The following is a 20,825-nucleotide window of genomic DNA, read 5'->3' as shown; positions in this document are numbered from 1 at the left end:
CGCCGCCCCGCCCGCGGGACACGTGACCGCCACCGCCGCAGTCCGCGGTTCGAGCCCCGGGATCCCACAGCCGTCCCCCGCCACGGCCTCCGGGCCACCACCCCGCAGCCCCGCCACCGCCTCCGGGCCACCGCCTCCGGGCCACCACCCCGCAGCCCCGCCCCCGCCAGCACCCCTGCCTCCGCGTCTCCACGCCCCGCCCCCGCCCCCACCCCTGTCACCGCGCCCCGCCTCACCGCCCCTCGGGCCGCGTGACAACCACCCTCGGAACACAGGTTCGAGCCCCGGGATCCCACAACCGCCCCCCCGCCACCGGCCCCGACCCCAGAACACACACGCCGTGCCCCGGGGCACAGGCAGACTCGACCCCCTCGACCCCTCCGCTCATCCCTGGGCCTGGGGACCCGCAGCCCCACGGTCCCACCAACAGCAGGTGCGGAGTGACCGAGGAAAGGTGCTGGGTCTCACACCCGGAGCTGGCGAAATGCCCCGGAACAGCTCGTGTTCGGTCAAATCGCAACCCAGCGCGTGTCACCTGTGCGGGCACAGCCCAGACCTGAGCCCCAGGGGAGGGTCAGTTGGACGTGAGGAAAAGGTTCTTCACCCAGAGGTGCTGGACACTGGAACAGGCTCCCCAGGGAGGTGTCCCGGCCCCAACCTGACAGTGTTCAAGAGGAGACTGGACAACGTCCTCAGACACACGGTGTGAACTGTGGGGTTGTCCTGTGCAGGGACAGGAGTTGGACCCCGTGATCCTGGGGGTCCTTCCTGCTCAGGACACTTATGACTCTCAGGTTGTACAGCTGTGTCCTGAGCACAGCAGCACCCGGGCCAGCCTGGGGTCAGCCCAGACACCCAGGAGGGGGGAACCCCCCATCCCTCATGGCTACAATCCGGCATTAACTTTTAACCTCTCTACATGCTCACAAATAAACCACGCCAGCCTGGGAATGAAGCACTTGGTCAATGTTTCAGGTGCATGGTGTGAGACCCGTGTCAGCCCCGCTCACCTTCCTCCTTCCCCTGCTCCCCACAGGGTGTCCTGCCCATGGTGTAGAATTCCTGGTTTGGGCGCAGGCCAACAAAATGAGCTATGCGATTAGACATAGCAAAAAAAGCAGAAATCATGCCTATGTCCCAGGCATCTTCCCGGTCAAAGCCGTGCTTCTCCAGCTTCTGGAAGTGCTCTTCAGTGATGTTATCAGCTCGACACACTGCAAGAGCAAACTCCAGCATGGCCAGGTCGCGGTCGCTCAGGTCAGCCAGTTTCCAGTTCACGATGACCTGTGAGAAGGCAGAAACCAGAGGCAGTGCGGATGGACCAAGCAAACGGCCCAACCGGTCGGCCAAGGAGACGGCAGTGTGCCCAGCACCCGAACCAGACGTCCTCGCTGCCATCGCACATGAGATTAATCTATTTTACCACCCTTCTCATCCCAGCGACTGTGGTGGTTTTGCTGAGCAGGCTAGGAGGAGTTCCTGAAACACAGGACCCGACGCCACCGGGATGCTGGAGCTCCCCGTTGGCAGCAAGTTCCTCACAGAGCAGATTAAAACATTACAGAATGTGGGCAGCAGGGTGAATGCTTCACAGGTCGACCCTCCCTCCCCTTGTCTCACTTGGAAGGTGGACGAGGACACACAGACCCCACCTCAAGGTCCTACTGGTCTGAGTGTTCACCACTACACTTGGCAGGCCAGGCATTAAGTTAGGGCCCCAGGCACACCAAAATTGCTCACGGTTGCCAGGAACCACATAGATCAAAGGTTCAAAATACAGAGTAAGGATCAAAACTTTAGGTGAGAAAGCAGACAGATACAGAGTAAGGATCAAAACTTTAGGTGAGAAAGCAGACAGACGGGAGGGCCATTCCCACCTCCAACGTGTTGTCATCACTTACAAGAATGAATCCTGTCTGCAATTGCTAACTTAAAGATATGTAAATCCTTTCAGTTTTAGGTCGGTCTGCTCATAGAACAAAGATCAGAGTGACTTGCAAAACACCTGATCACGAACTACAGACAGTACCAACCTTGCAGCTTTAGACATTTTGAAGCTGCACAATTAGCTGAGTCTTGCTTTAACACATCTTGAGACTGTTCGATAAAGTGTCCTTTAGCTGAACGTTGCTCATTATATGCTAAAAGGATTATGTAATGCAATATGCAAATGTGTAACCAATTGGCTCTTTAGGGTGTGAATACAGGGATAAGATTTTGTATATATTGCCTTTTACTCTTCTTGCTGGCGTGCTGGCTTTATTCCAGCATCCAGACTTCCACAACTCTGTAATAAACAATATCTTGTCTCTGTGTGCTAAATTAGGCTCATTTGTATGCATAGCAGGTAAAAACTCTGTTTCGGGACAACACAAGGGACCAGGTGAAGGAGGGGGGTGCACGCTGTGGTAAGCCCCCTGACCTGGTCAGCCAGCGCTGGCTGCTTGGAGTAGATCCGATGAAGTGCTCCATGTGCAACCACGCAGTAGGGACATCTGTTCACAACGCTGGTAGCCACAATGATGAGCTCTTTGTCTGCCTTGCTGAGTCGCCCTGCAGGGACAGCAAAAGATTTGGCACATTTTGCTATTAAAAACGTCCAACATGGCAAGTATCACTGGGGAAACCGGGAGGAGAGGGCTCTGGGTAGGAGCTGCCCAGGAGACAGAGCTCCAGAGAGAACGTGGGGAAACTCTGCAACCAGAGCTCCCAGACAGGACAAGGGGCAACGACTTTGAACTGAAAAATGGTAGATTTAGATTGGACATAATGAGAAAATGTTTTACAATGAGGGGAGTGAGACACTGGGACAGGTTGTCTGGAGGAGATGCGGGTGTCCCATCCCCGAAGCGTTCGAGGTCAGGTTGGATGGGGCTTTGAGCACCATGACCTAGTTGAAGGTGTCCCTGCCCATGGCAGTGTAGTCGTTACCAATTAAAGGATAAATCCTATCAGCAATCACTAACCCAAGGATATGTAAATCAGTGGAGCAGTTTCGGGTCAGTCTGCTCCTCTAACAAAGATCAGAGTGATCTGAAGAACTCCTGACCGGGAGCTCCCATCCCTGCAGTTTGAACATCTGGAACCTGCGCAGTTAGTTGAGTTGGTTTAACATGTATCTCCAGACTGTCAGAGTGTCCTTTAGATGAACTTTGCTCATCATAAGCTCATTATAACACTGAAAGCCACACTCCCAGGAGCAAAGACCCCTGCCCAGGTGCAGACCCCAACCCATGAGCTTGTGCAGTACAGGAAAGTGATTGTGTGACCAGGAGTGAATTATGGACCAGGCCTGGGAAGGGGGAACCTGGGGAGGCGTCGACCAAACCCGACAGCACAACTGATGTGGGTGCTGTGGGAAGCTGAGCTGGTGGTGGCTTTACCACCCGACATTGCACAATCTCAGAATAAAACGGTATCTTGACACTGTGTATATTCGGCGGGAGGGCAGTTGGAACAGATGAGCTTTGAAGGTCCCTTCCAACCCAAACCATTTTGTGATTCTATGATCATCCAGGCGACCAATTTACCTGGATAGTTGCTCATGAGGCACCTAATTAGGATGAGGGACATAAAAGTTGGTCAACAGGGAAATAACACTCCTACATAATAAGAAAACGCAGAGGAGCAAAATTACTTGCTCAGTGAGTAGGAAGCTCGCTTGGTGCTTCTCCATGTACGTCTCAGAGCCAAATGACTAGGGAGGGTGTTGTCTGTTCTTTCTCTGATGCTTTATTGCTGCTTTACAGAAAAGCACAGTGTTCCTAAACCCACTAAGGAGGTGTCAGAAACATTTTTGGCAGCTTTTGAAGGCAGAAAAAACAGAGACCAAAAGGAACAATGCGGCACCATAGGAACAGGGCTTGGAGAACTTGTAGTGACCACCAGGCAGACAAACCACAACTTGTACAAAATATCTGTAATGACTCTGAAGCAGCTGTAGAAAAGGTGGCTCTGCTTTGCTACATGCAGCATCAATCCTAATCATTTTCACAAACAGCTTCACAACAAGACTGTGCACAGGATCTGTGGAGCTGCACATCAGCTCTTTGCCTTTTTTAAGGTAATTAGCAGCAGGGTTTTTTCAAAACTACACTTCACAGGGAAGGTCAGGGTCCCTCCTCCTCCCTACAAAAGCTACTGCTTTACTGGACTTGGAAAATATTTCCATATACCCAGTCCCTCCTAAGAGCGTGAAAGATACTACTAAAACCTCCTGGGTGAAGAGGGGTCAGAAGAAGAGGCGTCCTTGCTCTGGTCCAGTGCCAGAAGGTGGCAATGCCATGATACTGCAGGAGAGATGCTGACGAGGGTGGGATCCAAGACAGTCCTGCTCTTCAGGTCAAACAAAAAGGGAGCATGGGAATGAGCAGGGAAAACAGACCCTTGCAACGCCAGGGGCTGCAGGAGCAGAGCTGAGATCTTCATGCAGAGACTGCACGTATGGGGTGGGAGAGGGACGAGGCTGCACCCACCGCTGCCTCCAGAACCTGCTCAGACTCTGCTCCTGAGCCCTCATCTCAGAATCACAGACTGGTTGGGCTGCAGGACCTCTGTAGATCCCCCAGCCCAGCCCTGCTAACACAGGGTCACCAGAGCAGATCACACAGGTCGGTCCAGGCGGGTTTCAATGTCTCCAGAGAAGGAGACTCCACACCCGCTCTGGGCAGCCTGGTCCAGGCTCTGGCACCTCCCAGCAAAGAAGTTTCTCCTCATGTTCAGACGGACCCTCCTGTGTTTCAGTCTATGCCCGCCGCCCCTCACCCTGGCGCTGGGCACCACTGAACAGAGTCTGGTCCATCCTCTGACACCCACCCTGAGATATTGATCCCATTGATCAGATCCCTCTCAGCTTCTCTTCTCCAGCCCAACAGCCCCAGCTCTCTCAGTCTCTCCTCATCACAAAGATGCTCCAGACCCCTCAGCATCTTTGTGTCCCTCCTTGGACTCTCTCCAGTGATTCCTTGCCCTTCTTGAACTGGGGAGCCCAGAACTGCACCCAGTTCCGCAGATGGGGCCTCACCGGGGCAGAGCAGAGGGGGAGGAACAACCTCCCTGACCTGCTGCCCACACTCTTCCTCACACACCCCAGGTCCCATTGGCCTCTTGGCCACAGAGCACATTGTTGGTTCATGGTCACCCTGTTGTCCCCAGAACTCCCAGGTCCTTCTCTGCAGAGCTGCTTCAGCAGGTCCACCCCAACCTGTTCCTCCCCAGGTGCAGGACCCTGCACTTGCCCTTGTTGAACTTCATCAGGTTCTTCCCTGCCCAGTCCAGCTTGTCTGGGTCTCTCTGGATGGCAGTGCAGTCTGTGGTGTGTCAGCCCTTCCTCCCAGTTTGGTGTCATCAGCCAACTGGCTGAGGGTGCATTCAGTGTGTTCATCCAGGGCACTGACGAACAGGTTGAACAGGACTGGACCCAGTGCTGACCCCAGGGGAGCCCCACTAACTACAGGCCTCCATCCAGACTCTGCATCGTGAGCTCTGCCATCCAGGCAGTTCTCCATCCATCTCACCGTGCAATCATCTATCATAAGCAGGAGGACCAGTCCACACGTGCCAGCTTCTTTTACACATGCTGGCTTTTACTAAGACACTTTTGGAGCAAAAGCAATGAGGAGAGACCTCTCGGTGCCCAGCACCATGGGAAGTACAAGGGAGGAACAGGCAATCCTCAAACTGCCTTTGCTCAGGGCCTGGAGAGCCCAGCAGTGTCCCCTGCCCGTGTCACCGTGGCAGCCAGCTCTGTGTCCTCCCTGTGTCCCCTGCCCGTGTCACCGTGGCAGCCAGCTCTGTGTCCTCCCTGTGTCCCCTGCCCGTGTCACCGCTGCAGCCAGCCCCGCATCCCCCCACGTCCCCTGCCTGTGTCCCCACACACAGCAAGCGCCGCAGTGCTGCCGCAGGGTTCGGGCGGCTCTGGTGCAAAGTCCCCGGGGCAGCGGGTCAGGTCCTGGCGGGCACAGCCTCCCTCATACACAATTCTGTGCTGTCAGGGCAGCTCATGGCCAAGAGCTGCTGTGGATGAGGCGCTGCAGGCTGAGCACAGACCTCTCCCTTGTCTGGGAGCCGTTCCACACTGTCCCCTTGGCTGTGACCCCCTGAGCCACGCTGCGGTGCCTGCTGCGTAACCCACTGCGAGGTTGGAACCTGATCCCAGGGCAACATTCTGGCTTGATCTCAGATCTGCCTCGTCCCCATGGGCTGGACGGAGAAATGTGGACTCCTGGCTGGCTCTGGTCACCATGGCCAGAGCTGCCTTGTTGCAGCAGCGTGAGGCTGCAGCCCTGCTCCTGAAAGGCGAAGGGTTTGGAGGGGAAGCCATGTGAGGGGCGACTGAAGTCCCTGGTTTGTTCAGCCTGGAGAAGAGGAGACTGAGGGCAGAGCTCATGGGGCTGCAGCTTCCTCAGCAGGGGAGCAGGAGGGGCAGGGCTGAGCTCTTCTCTCTGGTGACAGTGACAGAACCCAGGGAATGGCAGGGAGATGTGCCAGGGGAGGGTCAGTTGGACATGAGGAAAAGGATCTTCCCCCAGAGGGTGCTGGACACTGGAACAGGCTCCCCAGGGAGGTGTCCCGGCCCCAAGCCTGACAGTGTTCAAGAAGAGACTGGACAACGTCCTCAGACACACGGTGTGAACTGTGGGGTTGTCCTGTGCAGGGACAGGAGTTGGACTCCATGATCCTATGGGTCCTTCCAGCTCAGGACATTTATGATTCTAACCATCACCTCCGCCTGCGCCCTCCAGCACACACGGCTCCCAGCTCATCCTCCCCGAGCCAGTGGCCTGTTATGCTCTGTCAGGGAACAAAGCCAAGTGCAAGGTCCTGCACCGGGTGGGGACAATCCCCGATATCAGTCCAGGCTGGGATGCAGGGATGGAGAGCAGCCCCCAGGAGAAGGACTTGGGGGCACTGGGCTGAGAGATTGGCCATGAGCCGCCATGTGCGCTCGCAGCCCAGAAGCCAATGGTGCCCTGGGCTGCACCCCCAGTCCCGAGGGCAGCAGGTTTGGGGGGATCCTGCCCCTCTGCTCCGCTCTGGTGAGACCCCCCTGCAGTGCTGGTCCAGCTCTGGGTCCTCAGCACAGGACACACATGGACCTGCTGGAGAGGGGCCAGAGGAGCCACAGGAATGATCCGAGGCTGGAACAGCTCTGCTGGGAGGACAGGCTGAGAGAGCTGGGGTGTTCGGCTGGAGAACAGAAGCTCTGGGGAGACCTTGGTGCAGCCTTTCAGTGCAGGGCCTGTTGTGACAGGACAAGGGGTGATGGTTTTAGACTAAAGGAGGGAGATTCAGGCTGGACATGAGGAAGAAATTGTTGGCCCTGAGGGTGGTGAGAGCCTGTCCCAGGTTGGCCAGAGAGGTGGTGGATGAACCATCCCTGGAGACATCCCAGGCCAGGCTGGACGGGGCTCTGAGCAACCTGAGCTGGTGAAGATGTCCCTGCTCATGGCAGGGGTGGCACTGGGGGAGCTGGGAAGGGCCCTGCAACACAAACTGTTCTGTGATTCTGTGACACAGAGCACAGTGCAGCGAGACAGCTGAACTCGACTTGAGGGCTCTTTTTACCCACGAGCTAAAGAGTATGAAGGTGTATGCAACAGGACCGAAGCCAGAAGCAGCCATGCACTTCCAGCCTCTGCCAGCTGTTATTATGGGCTGGGGGAAGGCAGAGTGAGGCAAAATATCTGAGGATTTCATAAATGTCACTTCTAGCAACTTTTCACACCTACAAAGCAAAGTCCAGTTTTGACGTAGTTGTATGCTTTACCTGAGTCTTTGTTCATAATGGTGTCGTAATAAGAAAAAAAAGCTCTGAATTCAGCAGGTCGGTGAGACATGGCTTTGAACACATTGGGTAGAAATCCAGTCTGTCCAAGGAAAAAGAAAAACAAATCAAGAACTGTAACTTAACACAGAGGGTGACATCAGTGCACTGGGCTTAGACAACACTTTCTTAGCACAGTAGTGCTGGGGAATTTCCGCACCCATTCTCTTGCCCTTTGAGCCCAATTTATACACATGACTGAACACAGAGTCATAGAATAGAATCCCAGAATGATTCTGGTTGGAAGAGACTCCCAAGTTCATCAAGTCCAACTGTTCCCCCACCCCTGGCACTGACCCGTGTCCCTGAGAACCTCATCTCCGTCTGTTCAATCCCTCCAGGGATGGTGACTCCACCACTGCCCTGGGCAGCCTGTTCCAATGCCCGACAGCCCTTTGGGGAAGAAATTGTTCCCAAGATCCAACCTCGGCCTCCCCTGGCACAGCCTGAGGACAGTAGGTGCAGGAGCAGCCGATGCAGCACCACCAATGCGCAGTCCCAGCGGACAGCATCGATCAGCAGCCTCAGTCTCTCCCCAGCAGCTCACACCAGTGCTGAACAGCCTGGGTTGGCTGTAGTTGTGCTGACTGCCCGCAGGCTCCATCCGCTCACTGGCTGCTGATCTTCAGGGTGTTTATGGAAAAGGAGACTAGCCCTCGGGTCACAGACCCCTCTGGCAACCTCTGTCCGCTGTCACACCATTGCCTGTGCCTTCCTCCTGTCTCACCCCTCTATTTACCATTAGTTAACCAAGGGGAGGTTCTTCCCTCTTTGTCCAAACCCATAAGCTGGCTTAGGAACCTCCCATGACAGGCTGGCAGCACTGTTTGGAGATCCAGGGCTGCCAGGTTGGTTGGATCCTACACACAGGTCTTTGCCAACCCCTTCAGTGCACTGACACACGGGGATCTGCGTGTGGAACTGGACCTCACTCTTCCTCTGCACATCACATTTAATCTCAAGTCTGCCGTCTCCTTTCGTTATTACGCAGATGCCCCCGCGGCCACTGCAGCAGAGCACGGATTAACCAGGCTGTCAGGAAGGACAGCGAGGGATGGACCATCGCTCCCCAGAGAGGAAGGTCTTGGAACAGAGAGGTCTCCACAGAGCTGTGGTCAGCAGAGTGTTTTAGCTGTCAAAAAGGACTGTGCCACATTCCTTCTCCGAACAGTAGAGAAGGAAACTCTTGTCCAGCCCCCTCCTTTTCCCCTGGTATACAGCTCTGTATTAGGTTTACTGTTCTGCCACTGCACAGCACATTCAGCTTTTGAGTAAAAATGTCAAAGCTCAAAAGCAGAAATACCCCAAGACTTTTAACGCTGTCATCAAAACAGCTCCTCACCGGCTTTTTCTCCATTGAAAGTGTTACAAATGCTCCTAATAGTGTCTCAGGTGAACCCAGATGCTCCCCCAGAAACATGTTGGTATTCCAGCCGGCCCCACACATGAGATGCCACCTGCAACAACCCACCAGCCTCACGGAGCCAGGGACATTTACAGTCTTGCCAACACACTGCAGGATTTCCCATAAAATCCCCATCCTGCAGACTGGAAGGAGCTTTGCAAGAAGCGCTGCTCACCTTGGTCTGTCAGGTTAGTGTTAGACCCAACGGGACCAGAACTGCTCTCTTGGGGTGTACGAGCTGCTCTGTACTTGGACCCTTTCCACGGACAAAGTTCTGCAGCAGAACTCCTTTACCTTGATCTCCACCTCCTCCATGAGCTCCACAATGTCATATGGCATGTCCTTCTTGTTGGGGACCGGGTACCGCCCCACGGCCCTGGCTGGGCTCCCCTCCTTGGTGCTGTGTGTCACCCGCGGCCGCCGCGGTGCCCCCGAGGCCAGCACAGGCAGAAGCTGCGGAGAAAGGAGGGAGGAAAGTTTGTTATTTGGAAGGACAGGTATCCTCTCAGCAGCGTGGGGAGGAAAGACGTTTCCTCAGCTGCTCCTGCTCTGCTGGCAGGACTCGGGCACCTCTGTCGCTGGAAGCTATCACTGCTCCGTCAACGGGTTTTGGGAAAGGAGCCCCAAGTCTCTCGCCTGGGTGCACCCTCAGCCGCTGTGAGGGCACCGGCAAGATCGCCTCCATGTCAACCCCGTGTCCCCTTCCCATGTCCCCTCGGCCCTGCGCCCTGCGGACCCACCAGCCCCGGACCAGCCCAGCTGCACCAGCCCTGAACCCACCGCATCGCCCAAGCGTCAAAGGTGTTTCCTGCCCATCCGCACCCAGCAACACCACATGAGCACCCAGCAGTGCCCCGAACAGGTCTCCTTCAACAAAGGAGCACAAAGAATAAATTCAAGGCCTTTTTCTTTTCTATCAGACAGCCCTCCTCCAGGCAGAGCCATCCTACCTCCAGCAGAACAGTCAGAGGCACCAGAAACAGGGCTCTGGAGTAAACAGCACTGTCACACTGGAGCCGCCAGGAAGGCTTTGGTGCTGACGAGGATGCATCACCCTCTGTAGCACTCCATCCCTGTGAGAAGCCGTGGTCTCGCAGCGTCCAGGCTGCGGGCCCAATAGCTCCTCAGCTGAGCTGCAAAGGGCTTTACAAAAGCAGCTGCATCTCACAGACGGGTGGGCTGGGCTGGAGAGCAGCAACTCAGCCCAGGCAGGAGGAGCAGGCGGGAGCAGGACTGGTGTCCCTGCACCCGGTGTCCCTGCAGCCAGTGTCCCCATGCCCAGTGTCCCAGCGCCTGGAGTCCCAGCGCCCGGTGCCCAAGCACTCCGTGTCCCAGCGCCCGGTGTCCCAGCACTCAGTGTCCCAGTGCCTGGTGTCCCAGCACTGGGTGTCCCAGCACTCAGTGTCCCTGCACTCGGTGACATAGCACTCGGTGTCCCAGCACTCAGTGTCCCAGTGCCCGGTGTCCTAGCACTGGGTGTCCCAGCACTGGGTGTCCCAGCACTGGGTGTCCCAGCACCCGGTGTCCCAGCACTGGGTGTCCCTGCACTCGGTGACACAGCACTCGGTGTCCCAGCACTGGGTGTCCCAGCACTCAGTGTCCCAGCGCCCGGTGTCCCAGCACTCAGTGTCCCTGCACTCGGTGACACAGCACTCGGTGTCCCAGCACTGGGTGTCCCAGCACTCAGCGTCCCAGTGCCCGGTGTCCCAGCACTGGGTGTCCCAGCACTGGGTGTGCCAGCGCTCAGTCTACCAGCACTGGGTGTACCAGCACTGGGTGTCCCAGCACTGGGTGTGCCAGCGCTCAGTGTCCCAGCACTGGGTGTCCCAGCACTGGGTGTCCCAGCACTCAGTGTCCCAGCACCCGGTGTCCCAGCACTCAGTGTCCCTGCACTCAGTGACACAGCACTCGGTGTCCCAGCACTGGGTGTCCCAGCACTCAGCGTCCCAGTGCCCAGTGTCCCAGCACTGGGTGTCCCAGCACTGGGTGTCCCAGCGCTCAGTGTCCCAGCACTGGCTGTCCCAGCACTGGGTGTCCCAGCGCTCAGTGTCCCAGCACTGGCTGTCCCAGCACTGGCTGTCCCAGCGCTCAGTGTCCCAGCACTGGCTGTCCCAGCACTGGCTGTCCCAGCGCTCAGTGTCCCAGCACTGCGTGTCCCAGCACTGGGTGTCCCTGCACTCGGTGTCCCTGCACTTGGCCCAGCCTGCCCCGCTCTGCGGCACTGCCACAGCAGTTCTGAGTGTTCCCAGAAGCATCGCATGGTCCTCGGTCACCCCCACCACCACATGGTGTTTTCCACAGTTTTGGGGGTGAAAAATAAACCTGTTGGATTGCATATTCTCCAAGTGTTCTTGTTTGGCACGAGTTCTGGCCTGAAATGTCAACACACGACTGCAGCACAAACGAGTAAAATGAACCCAGGCAGCGAGCCCTTCGCCTGCTGCTGTGAGGAAGGAAGACGCTGAAACAGCTGTACGTGGTGTACCAGAATGTACCCAGGTACCGCTTATGAAAATGAAAGCAAATCTGAACAGGAAAACCATCTCAGAAATCAGGTAGACGTAAGAAGAAATTGTTGGCCCTGAGGGTGGTGAGAGCCTGTCCCAGGTTGGCCAGAGAGGTGGTGGATGCCCCATCCCTGGAGACATCCCAGGCCAGGCTGGACGGGGCTCTGAGCAACCTGAGCTGGTGAAGATGTCCCTGCTCATGGCAGGGGTGGCACTGGGGGAGCTGGGGAGGGCCCTGCAACACAAACCATCTGTGACTCCGCGCAAACATAAACTGGGGTGCAACAGGTAGCGTTAGGGCCACAGAGAGCCAGGATTCCCACCACTTACGGGTCAGCCGGTTGAAAACCTGAGCAAACCTGCACAAACAGCACAAAAGTCGGGGGGGGGGGGTTTCCTCGCTGCCACAGCAAGAAAAAGTGTTTGGAACCAGAGACCGCGGGTGTGCGACACGGGGAGGCGGCTCCACAGATCCACCCTCGGCCCGCGATGGCGTGCGACGGCCGGAGCGACCGAGACCCGGCGAGGGGTGGGAGCCGGCGGCCTCGGGGGCACCCGGGGACCCGTGGAAGCCGCGGAGACCGGCCACGCTCCCGCCCCACCGAACCCCCGCGGCAGCGCGGCCGGACCCGCCCGAGGGGACGGGCAGGACCCGCAGCGCCCGGCAGCGACCGCCGACCGTTCCGGCCCCGCCGCCCGGCCGAGCCCCAGCCCCTACTCACGGGCCGCAGCCGCAGGCCGCGCAGCGCGGCGCCGCGCAGCAGGGAGCCCATGGCCCGGCCTCCGGGCGGCCAGCACCACGGGGCCGCCGCGGGCGGGGCACGGCCGGGCCGCCCTCCCGCTGCGGGGGAGCCGAGCCCGGCACGGAGCGCTCAACGCCGGGAAACCTCCGCGGGGCGGCGCGTTGCGCGGCCCAGCCCCCGCCCGGCCGGGGACCCGCAGCGCCGAGCAGCGCCCCCGCTCCTCCTTCGGGCACCGGCCGCGCCGCCGGGGACTCCCCGCCCCGGCCCGCCCCGGCCCGCCCGCCCGCGGCAGCTCCGCCCCGAGGCACCGCGCGGATGGCGGCTGGCGGGGGCTGCCCGGCGGAGCCCGACGGGGAGGCGGCGCTGGCCTGCGAGGCGCTGCGGCTGCTGCGGATCGAGCCCGCGGCCCCGGGCGCGGGGCGGGCGGGCGGTTCGGTAGGTGCGGGGCGGGGGGCCCGGGCGCGGCTCCGCTCCAGCCCCGCGGCGGCCGCGGGCTGAGGCCGCGCTCCCCCGCAGAGGAACGCGCTGCGGAAGCGGCGGCGCTGGGAGCGGGTGCTGGCGGCGCGCAGGGCCAGGCGGCGGCAGGAGCGGCAGCGGAGCCGGGCCCGGCGGGCGCAGGGCGCAGGTGAGCGGCGCGGAGCGGCCCCGCGGGGTCCGGGCCGGGGCCCAGGCGCCGGGCTGCCCTCTCCGCTCTGTCCGCAGGGGCTGCCGGCCGGGTTGGCGGCGGGGCCCGGGCTGTCCTCGCCAGGGAGCGGCTGCTGGAGGCGCGGGCGGCGGGGCCCCGGCTCTGCGTGGACCTCGGCGTGGCCGCCCGCATGTCGCACAAGGTACCGGGGCCCTGGCGCTGCACCCCCCGCAGCGGGGCTGCCGGCGGGGCCCTGCCCGCGCTCCCGAAACCGCTGGGGGTCCGGGGGTTGTGACCCATCGTGGCCTCCACTGCTGTTCCCCTGTACCGCTGCTCGGGGACGTGTCCTGCCCCGCTGGGGTCTGGGGGGGGCAGGTCACTGGTTTGTTCTCACAGACCCATAGAATGTCCCGAGCTGGAAGGACCCCCGGGATCACCGAGTCCAACTCCTGTCCCTGCACGGGACAACCCACAGGTCACACCGTGTGTCTGAGGACGTTGTCCAGTCTCTGCTTGAACACTGTCAGGTTGGGGCCGGGACACCTCCCTGGGGAGCCTGTTCCAGTGTCCAGCACCCTCTGGGGGAAGAACCTTTTCCTCATGTCCAGCTGACCCTCCCCAGCACATCTTCTGCCATTCTGTCACCTGCCCCTGTTCTTCCCCTTGTGAGGAAGCTTCAGTCACCATGAGCTCTCGCCTCGGTGTCCTCGGGGCTGTTCTGGCCGTGCTGGGCGCCTCCAGCTCAGCCGGAGCCGGGATGCCGGAGGGTGCACATGCAGCAGCTCTGCGGAGCTCGCTCCGAGGGGGTCCTGTCCCTCCTGTCCCCCTGTGGTTGCAGTCCCGGCTCCGGGGTTCCCTGGGCCGGTGGCAGCTGGGCTGTTCTCCCAGGAGCAGCCTGTGCAGAGCCCCAGCAGCTGCCGGTGACACGGGGGTCACAGGTTGTGCCGGCCCTGGGCAGAGCCGCGCTGCCCCCGCGCTGGCGGGTCACTGTGCGTGTTGTCTGTTGGAAGGAAACCAGCCGCCTCGCCTCCCAGATCAGGAGACTCTACGGGGCCAACCGACGGGCCGAGAAGCCGTTTTGGCTCTACCTGACAGAGTTCGTGGCGGGCTCGCTCATCTACGAGGAGTGTTTTCGCATGAACGACGGTTTCTCCGGTTACCTGGTAAGGGTCTGGCCGCGGTGTGCTTTGGCGGCTTGCAGCACCTGCAGCGCTGGCCCTTGGGTTGCCCCAAGCCTGTGCTGGGTTTGGGTGCGAGCTGTGGTGTGGGGAGGCAGCTCAGTGACAGCGGTTGTGGTGAGGTCTTGTTGGCCTTTGGCAGGAGGTGGGAACTGGCAGACAACGGGGCGATGTGCAAGGCCCTGCGGGAGAATTCCTTCTCCAGCTGCCACCTCTGCAGAGAGACCCGTGTTACGGGGACGGGCAGGCGCAGAGCCTCGGTCAGGCCCTGGGCAGGTCACACGTTCCTGTCCGCAGTGTTTGTACCCAGCTCGGTCCAACTGGAGCACGAGACCCACGCGTGCAGGTTGTGGCAGCGACACTGAGACGTGTGCTGTGCAGCAGGTGTGGGGCTGCACCTGTGAGCAGGGAAAACCACCTAAAGAATTAGAACCTCATTTTAAATTGTGTAATTATTGCTGATCTCCCTTCCTCAAACCACAGCTAGGAATTTTGATGAGATTTTTAGCAGATTTTGAGATACGTGGTGTTCAGTGCCCATACAGAAACATTTTCCAATTTAAAAGAAACACTCTGTCTGTTGGAGTTTAAACAGTTAAGGCAGTAGTGTCAGTTCCAGTATATTTCTGCGTGCGAGAGTGGGTTTTGTTCTGACAGAAGGACTTTGGGCTAAAGGGCTTCTTCTCTCCCTGTCTTGCATTTTTCAGATGGATACAACTCAAGAAAGTTACCTGGATCTGTTTCCTTTAGATGCAATTGTTTATCTCACTCCTGACTCTGAGAATGGTAAATATTTTACTTGCTTTAGTCACAGGGGGACTAGGGCAAAAGATCGATTATTAAGGTTTTCTTTTTGAGACTTCTGTGGTTCAGGTGATTCAGTTTCAAGCATTCACTGTCTCAAATGGCATGAGATATACTTTGTGCTTAGATCTCATGCTAAACCTATTCATACGTCAATCTGTTTTGACAGCGAATGATGTTCTGAGTCAGGGCTTTGTGTGGTCTGTACCAGACTTAACCTAAAACCTGCGTGTAGACCCCCTGCAGTTCGTAGTACTACGAAGTGGAAAAGTGGGATGCTGTGTCAGCTCTCGACACAGTCTAAATGACATCTTTATCTGAAATACTGCAGTAGCTGCAACATTCCTTTTATTGCTCAATGTGCAACTCTCTTTATTTTCTCCTCTTCCTCCATTTCTAACCGGCCACATGTTCCGGGGGATGTAGATCCCATTCTGGTGTTATGCCAGTGCTTTACTCTGATGAAGAACCTGGTGAGGGCCGGGGAGGGTTTTAGTTGGTGACCTTGGCAGTGGGGATGTGTGTGCGGAGCAGACTGGAATCGGAGTGACCAGATCGGCCACATCTCGGAACAGACAGTGTTAAAGGCAGCAGTGAGTGGTATCTCCAGCACTCGGTGCTATCGGCTGGTGTCTGATCCCCCTGACCCTGCAGCCACAGCCTCCTCCGCCGTCCCAGGGTGACTCTGCCCACAGCTTTCCCAGGGGAGCGGGGTCTCGCTTGCACAGTGGCATGGGGCAGGATTTTACTATCATATACCGGTGAGTCAAGTGCTTCTCTTGTTTCTAGTCCTCGAAGATATTGACCGAAATAAAGTGTACGTCCTTGGGGGCCTGGTGGATGAAAGCATTCACAAGGTGGGTAGCAGCCTGTCAGAACCCAAAGGTGCCACGGCCCCATTCCCACGTCCCTTTGGTAGCACCAGTGCTGCAGCTGCCTCAGTTTGGCACGTCACCCTTGTACCACCGTCTCTTTTTCCTCTGGTGGTGCCTGGATCCAGCACCGGGTTGAGTGAGGCCACAGCAGTCTGGGTGAAATGAGCCCCAGGACAGTTTTCAGCTTCATAGCTGCTTGTACCCAAAATAACATGTGCTCTGCAAGTGCGCATTGCGCCCTGTGTTCTTGTTTCCCTTGCAGAAGCTGACGCTGCGAAGGGCAGAGGAGCACTCCTTGCAAACAGCCCGCCTGCCCATCCGTGAGTACATGGTGAAAACTGCGAACAACAAGAACTACCACTCGGAGACGCTGGCGATTAATCAGGGTGAGGACTTGAGCAGGCTGGAGCAGCCCAGTGCTGAGTGATGGGGAAACTGAGAGCGGAGGTTTCTCCTGCTGGGTTTGATCCCTGCTGCCCCCATTCTAAAGGTCTGGTGGCTGCTCTGTGCCCGCCTGCTCGCATACAGCAGGACTTGTGTTGCTCTTGCTGTGCAGGGAGCAGTGAGCGGTTACTGTGGGGAGATGTTGTGCCTCAGCTGTCACTACTTGTCACACCAGGTGCCAGGGAGGGGGACAGAAGCTGCCGGGCTGTGTGGGGCTCGGCCAGGGCTCACAGCACCGGGGTGGGTGTCATGTCCCACAGGGCGGCTGCGGCTCCGCGTGGTGACCTGGGCCGCCCCATCCCCTCGGGGGACATACCCACACTCCCCACTGCTGTGGTCTGTGCTGCGTGACATGGGCCCTCTGCTGGGGACCACGGCAGGAACCACAGAATTGCAGAATGTTATGGATTGGAAGGGACCTCGAAAGCTCATCCAGTCCAATCCCCCCGCCGCAGCAGGAACACCCAGATGAGGTTACACAGGAAGGTGTCCAGGCGGGTTTGAATGTGTGCAGAGAAGGAGACTCCACAACCTCCCTGGGCAGCCTGGTCCAGGCTCTGTCACCCTCACCATGAAGAAGTTTCTTCTCATATTTAAGTGGAACCTCCTGTGTTCCAGTTTGTACCCCTTGCCCCTTGTCCTGTCATTGGTTGTCACCGAGAAGAGCCTGGCTCCATCCTCGTGACACTCACCCTTTCCATATTGATAACCATGAATGAGGTCACTCCTCAGTCTCCTCCAAGCTCAAGAGCCCCAGCTCCCTCAGCCTTTCCTCACACGGGAGATGCTCCACTCCCTTCATCATCTTCGTGGCTCTGCGCCGGACTGTCTTCAGCAGTTCCCTGTCCTGGAACTGAGGGGCCCAGAACTGGACACAATATTCCAGATGAGGTCTCACCAGGGCAGAGTAGACGGGCAGGAGAACCTCTCTGACCTACTGACCCCTCCCTTCTAATCCACCCCAGGTACCATTGGCCTTCCTGGCCACAAGGGCCCAGTGCTGGTTCGTGGTAATCCTGCTGTCCCCCAGGACCTCCAGGTCCCTTTCCCCTACACTGCTCTCCAACAGCTCTTTCCCCAACCTGTACTGGAACCTGGGGTTGTTCCTGCTGCAGCGGGTTCCCACCTGTGGCACGGGGATGTGGTGGCTGAGTCCATCAGCACAAGGCAGGGGAGCAGCGCAGGGCTCCACAGAGACCCTGTGTCCCAGGGGTCCCTGATGTGGGGACACAGCGTCTGAGGGGCGATGCTGGATGCGCCATGGGTGTGACCCGCTGCGGTGTACGTGGGCAGCAGGTTACTCAGAGCCCTGACCAGGGGCACAGCCGCTGCTTCTCACCAGGGCTCCCCAAAGTCGGCTTCCTTGGGGAGCTGCCTCAAACTCTTGCTCATCAGATTTTGAATGGGAGGGAATGCGAACCCTACAATAACCTTCTCTGGCATCAGCTGTTACCTTTTCCCAATGTTTTGCAGACAGTGGGGTGTGTATTATATTATAGAGCTACTGATAGAGGTATCACAACAAGGCACATCTTTCTGTTCCCAACAGTCTTTGATGTCTTACTAACTTACTATGAGACGCGAAGCTGGCCAGCGGCCCTGAAAGCTGGAGTTTCTTCTGGAAAAGGCTACGTGCTACCAGATGCAGTGAAAGAAGTGGAAATACCTCTGCATGACAATGCGCAAGAAAACTCTTTATTTTGTGACGTTAAGGAGCTGCGTGTACAAGAGAATCAAACTCCGGGTTTCAGGCAGAGGCATGAGGATGAATGTGCATAGAGAAAACAGCTCTTCTTAAATCTTGTTTAAGGACCTTGTCGAGAGTGACACGTTCTACCTCAGCAGTATGATGCTGGAAATGACTTCTCCCCCTGAACAGAAAACAAAAGCTGATGGCACCCTGGGATCAAGTAAAAACCCACAGGAATTCAGTTTTGCTTCTTTGCAGGTGGTTGTTAGAGTGTTCCTGGCTCGTGTCAACACTTGTTCTGGGACAGGGAGGAGAGCTTTAAGGTGTTTATTTCATCTTTATTAAACAGTAAGTAGGGTGAAGTTAGAATTGCAAAGCTCACTGGCGAGGGAAGTTCCTTGCCATGGGAAAGGACAGTGCTGTTCAGTCGGGGAAGACAAGGTGGGACATGACTCGCCAGTGGAGAAACAGTTCCAAGGTGCACCATGTCTTAACAACTTCAAACCAGTCGAGTTGAAGACTCGGTGAGTTGCTGAAGCCTATAGCTAATCCTGTGCATCTATTAATAATCTAAAATAAAATGTTTACACTTCAACTCCCATTGCATCGTTCCAGTCATGGATGGTACATGATCACACACAGATGTGTGGCATTCACAAGCCTTGACATTCCTCCTGGAAAGGTGTCTGGGAGTTGACTGTGCCCTGTGCAAAGAGCAGTGACGTGTTCCACAGCCACAGCAGAAAGCGTTTTCGATGCATTTAATTCAATACATTACCTTAGCCATTGTTGCTAAAAAAATATCCCCTTATGGTCAATGACTGTGTCTACCCACCAGTGGAAGGACTTGAAGGTCTTTGGTGGTAAATCACAATGTCATTTGCTTATGTGTTTTCGTTTCTCCTTTTGTTTTTTTGCACACCCCTGGTAATTCAGCGCCCATCAGCCGGTGTCAGTGCACCCACAGCAGCAGCAGTTGTTGGACACGGGTGCTGCTCCCACTCGGGTGGGCGTGCATGGGCTGGTGCCTGTTGCATTGCTTTGCCAAGGGGCTCTTGGTGTTCTTGCTCCTCACGTCTCTGTGCGCATCAGCCGTCGGTGTGTGGTGGGAGCTCTGTGCCTCAGCCGCAGTGTAGGACACTTGCTGTTCTCGCACCCCTGGGTTTGCCAGCAGCAGCTGCCGCCCTCCCCAGCAGCTGAAGGGTCTGGGCCAGCAGAGCCGCCTGCCCTCGCTCAGCGCATTTGGGCTGCTCAAGGCTGCCGAATTTCCCTGGGAGTTTGCTTGCCTGGCTGGTAGGGAGGTCTCTTGGTGGGGCTGCAGCTCTCCCTTCTGCCCCAGCCAACATCCCCTCCACACCAGGGTTCAGCTGCAAGGGCTTGCCCTTTACTCCCTCTGGAAGTGCTAAAGAAGGAGCAAAAAGCAGAGCCAGCCTTGCTCAGATGTCACAGAGCCGCAGGACAACCCTGTCCCCGCAGTGCCCTGGTGCTGGGGAGCTGTGGGGTGCAGGGGCAGAGCTGGGACACACCGCCCGCCTCTGCTGCCTGTGCAGACCTCTGCACCCTGAGCACATGCGGCTGCAGCCACCATTCTGCTGCAGCAACCGTCCCGCTGCAGCCACCCTCCTGCTGCAGCCACCGTCCTGCTGCAGCCACCCTCCTGCTGCAGCCACCCTCCTGCTGCAGCCACCCTCCTGCTGCAGCCACCGTCCACCAACCTGCTGCAGCCACTGACCTGCTGCAGCCACCGTCCTGCTGCAGCCACTGTCCACCAACCTGCTGCAGCCACTGACCTGCTGCAGCCACCGTCCTGCTGCAGCCACTGTCCACCGATCCGCTACAGCCACCAACCTGCTGCAGCCACTGACCCGCTGCAGCCACCAATCCACCGCAGCCACCGTGCCACTGCAGCCACTGTCCCGCTGCAGCCACCAATCCACCGCAGCCACCGTGCCACTGCAGCCACTGTCCCGCTGCAGCCACCAATCCGCTGCAGCCACCATGCCGCTGCAGCCACCATGCCGCTGCAGCAACCAACCCGCTGCAGCCACTGTCCCGCAGCAGCAACCAGCCTGCTGCTGCTGCAGCTTGCCATGCAGCAGGGGGGCTGCAGGTGTCCCTCGGAGAAAGTCGCAGCTCCCAAACGAGTCCCTGGGTGAGACACCAGCCATGAGGGACTTGTTGCTGCCGAGGTCCTGCTCCAGCACTGGATCCGTTAGGGATGCAGAGCTGATGACCTGTGAGGCCAGCAGCTCGTATCCAGCTGGGAAACACCACACATGGTGGAAGAAGAGCCGCTGACAAAACTGGGAAATGGGGCTTGTCCTCTCCGAGGGAGGCACCTCCACAGCCATGAAGGTGGCATTTCAGTCTCAAGGATTACTCCTTTCTTCTGGAAGACACAGATCTGTAAGTAGCATGGGGCAGGGGAGGTTAATCAGGAACTTCCTCAGGCATCAGCAAACAGGAACAGAATTGCTGTCTGACACACAGAAACCATGTCAGAAGGGCAGGATTTGGTGTTGCATCCCTCACCTTGGACAACCCTCTCTTCTGCCCTTGCAAGTAAAAGCAGTTAAATATGGCATAGCTTTGTTCCTAAAGAGCTTTCCATCACAAGCCCAGACACAACCTCAGCCACACAAGGTGGACAAAGCAGCCTGGGTTCCTTGATGTCAGGCCAGGGTGCGATTTGGTGTGTCTCTGCTTCAGAGTCTGCCTGGAGGACGAGG

General features: G+C 57.8%; 2 protein-coding genes across 2 annotated transcripts; one reads left to right on the top strand and one right to left on the bottom strand.

Moving 5' to 3' along the window:
• Positions 1-945: 945 nt before the first annotated feature.
• On the bottom strand, positions 946-12,757 carry LOC136001398 (uncharacterized). The gene is made up of 5 exons (XM_065655681.1): positions 12,460-12,757; positions 9,525-9,683; positions 7,769-7,868; positions 2,423-2,553; positions 946-1,284 (listed from the first exon to the last, which is right to left on the bottom strand). Exons 1-5 carry the CDS (start codon positions 12,508-12,510, stop codon positions 997-999), a joined length of 729 nt encoding a protein of 242 aa, XP_065511753.1. The 5' UTR covers positions 12,511-12,757; the 3' UTR covers positions 946-996.
• A 24-nt stretch (positions 12,758-12,781) lies between these two features.
• TRMT10B (tRNA methyltransferase 10B) lies at positions 12,782-18,337 on the top strand. Its single transcript, XM_065655680.1, has 8 exons — positions 12,782-12,915; positions 12,997-13,105; positions 13,183-13,307; positions 14,116-14,268; positions 14,991-15,069; positions 15,877-15,944; positions 16,225-16,348; positions 17,956-18,337. Exons 1-8 carry the CDS (start codon positions 12,796-12,798, stop codon positions 18,183-18,185), a joined length of 1,008 nt encoding a protein of 335 aa, XP_065511752.1. The 5' UTR covers positions 12,782-12,795; the 3' UTR covers positions 18,186-18,337.
• The last annotated feature ends 2,488 nt before the right edge of the window (positions 18,338-20,825 follow it).

Source organism: Caloenas nicobarica, chromosome Z (genome assembly GCF_036013445.1).
Source record: "Caloenas nicobarica isolate bCalNic1 chromosome Z, bCalNic1.hap1, whole genome shotgun sequence".
Taxonomy (NCBI): domain Eukaryota; kingdom Metazoa; phylum Chordata; class Aves; order Columbiformes; family Columbidae; genus Caloenas; species Caloenas nicobarica.
This window is presented reverse-complemented; position numbering and strand designations above follow the sequence as displayed.

What these genes read in the sequence shown, in the direction of transcription:
- LOC136001398 (XM_065655681.1), bottom strand. Translation starts at nt 12,510, where the DNA reads ATGGGCTCCCTGCTGCGCGGCGCCGCGCTGCGCGGCCTGCGGCTGCGG. An exon ending in GCGGCCTGCGGCTGCGGCCC is followed by an intron (nt 9,684 to 12,459) that starts GTGAGTAGGGGC and finishes CTTTCTCCGCAG; the next exon opens with CTTCTGCCTGTGCTGGCCTC. An exon ending in AGCCAGCGCTGGCTGACCAG is followed by an intron (nt 1,285 to 2,422) that starts GTCAGGGGGCTT and finishes GCCTTCTCACAG; the next exon opens with GTCATCGTGAACTGGAAACT.
- TRMT10B (XM_065655680.1), top strand. Translation starts at nt 12,796, where the DNA reads ATGGCGGCTGGCGGGGGCTGCCCGGCGGAGCCCGACGGGGAGGCGGCG. An exon ending in CCGCCCGCATGTCGCACAAG is followed by an intron (nt 13,308 to 14,115) that starts GTACCGGGGCCC and finishes GTCTGTTGGAAG; the next exon opens with GAAACCAGCCGCCTCGCCTC. An exon ending in CACTCCTGACTCTGAGAATG is followed by an intron (nt 15,070 to 15,876) that starts GTAAATATTTTA and finishes TCTTGTTTCTAG; the next exon opens with TCCTCGAAGATATTGACCGA.